Source organism: Apis dorsata, unplaced genomic scaffold, assembly GCF_000469605.1.
Source record: "Apis dorsata unplaced genomic scaffold, Apis dorsata 1.3 scaffold_598, whole genome shotgun sequence".
In the NCBI taxonomy this organism is placed as follows: Eukaryota; Metazoa; Arthropoda; class Insecta; order Hymenoptera; family Apidae; genus Apis; species Apis dorsata.
In genome coordinates this window covers 134,845-136,558 of record NW_006263802.1, presented here as the reverse complement: position 1 = coordinate 136,558, position 1,714 = coordinate 134,845, and the positions used below count along the sequence as shown (strand labels likewise).

At 29.9% G+C, this 1,714-nt stretch overlaps 2 protein-coding genes across 2 annotated transcripts in view; one reads left to right on the top strand and one right to left on the bottom strand.

Moving 5' to 3' along the window:
* The window catches only part of LOC102679128 (larval cuticle protein LCP-17-like), a 2,099-nt gene extending 631 nt beyond the window's left edge, over positions 1–1,468 (bottom strand). Inside the window, exons 1-2 of the mRNA XM_006621168.2 lie at positions 1,373–1,468; positions 1–289 (exon numbers count right to left, since the gene is read on the bottom strand). Of these exons, the coding sequence (XP_006621231.1) occupies positions 1–289; positions 1,373–1,384 (301 nt within the window). The 5' untranslated portion in view covers positions 1,385–1,468. The remainder of the gene's footprint in view (positions 290–1,372) is intronic.
* A 145-nt stretch (positions 1,469–1,613) lies between these two features.
* Positions 1,614–1,714, top strand: part of LOC102678985 (larval cuticle protein 65Ag1-like) — an 18,996-nt gene continuing 18,895 nt past the window's right edge. The window contains exon 1 of the mRNA XM_006621167.1: positions 1,614–1,702. The gene's annotated coding sequence lies outside the window, so the exon portion shown is untranslated. The remainder of the gene's footprint in view (positions 1,703–1,714) is intronic.

Genomic DNA, 1,714 nt, shown 5'->3' with positions numbered 1-1,714 from the left:
CCTGCGGCTGGAAGCCATTTTCGTCGGCGACGTACGTCAACGCGACAGGAGATCCCTCTGCATTTGGATAACTGAACGATCCTTGAACGACCACTACCGAATTCGTATCGTTCACTTGTTTCAACTGACCATGCTCCTCCACCTTAATGCCGTTTCCAGTTTCGTAGGTGAAGACGTACGAGCCATCTACGTTCGGTCCATCGGCGCTGTACGCTATTATAGGCACTGGCGTATTGTCAACTGGCGCGGCGGATGCGGAAACCGCGATGACGGCGAAGACAGCGCAAATCTGGAAAGTTGATTTTTCTATCGAAATTTCGTTGCGTTTTGAACCGTGGTTGTTATTGGTATTAATATATGGAGAAAAATTTGATAAATCTTTGAGTTTTTTTTGTGATTTTATGGATAGAGTATAGAAGATATGGAAAGTTTAGATATTTGATATTGTAAAATATATATTTTGTTTTTGAATTGTGTATAGATGATGTTGATTAGTTTATGCTTTTGAAAATTGAGATTTTGAGAAATATAATAATAGATGATATATTTATAATAAAGATTGTTTTATTTAAGTTCTTGAAAAAATGTATATTTATAAATAATAATCTTTCGTTTACAATATAATAAGAGATCAAATTTTAATTCCAAAGAAAAGAAATGTAATGTATTGAGAGATTTTGTTATGATTTTGAATATTCACATTGTAAAAAAAAAATAGTAAAAAATTTAATAGAATAGAATTATGAAAAATAATTATAGATTTGTATAATTCATTTAGATTAAAAAAAACTTAATAAATCAAAAAATTGTAGATAAATGTACTAAAATTACAGAAAGATATATATTGAAATATACAATTTAAGTAACTGTTTTAATATACTGTTTAATTTTATATATATTATAAAGAAAATAAAAAATGATTTTCAAATATTGTAAAGAAAAGACGATAAAGTTTAATATCTCTGATAAAAAAATTAGTATTCTCAATAAATATTCCTCATTAAAATTATTATAAAAATTTCAAAATATACGAAATAGTTAACAAAAATTAACACCCATTATAATCGAACTAAAAATCAATTTATTATTTCAAAAAATAAATTTTACATACTCAATCTCAAAAATTTTCAAACTTTTACGTACAATTCTCCTCTCACACCAAGCAATTTTAATTTAAAGAAAAATTTCTTTGTTCAAATTATCATTCTTTTATTTTTAATTGCTAAATTTATGAATTTAATTTACACGTAATTGAAAATTAATTATTGAAAATCTTGAATGAAAAAGTACACAACAAATCTCTATTAATAAACACGATTTCAATAACAAAGTAGGTAGATGTCCAAAGTACCCAACACCATACGGAACTCACCAAAGTGTTCATGTTGACCGGAGTTGTTTTCTGGTTGTAAAGAGCTAGTCTAATGGACGCGTTTATATAGCAGTGCCGAAACCTTGCGAGGTGCGAGGACCTCTCTCCCATTGATAGATTTCTGGCCGAGGCTTAGACACCGGCAAATATTACGAAATTTTCAGACAGGGAGTCTAATAGGGGGGTATGCATGGGTGTTGACCATTTGTACAGTTCAGACGTTCGACGTCTCATCGACGTTTAACATCGTGTCTCTATGTTTTTTGGAGAAAATATTCGCATTTTCATCGATTTGAAAATTTGGAGAGATTTACTAATCATCGTGTAACCGTGAGTATAATT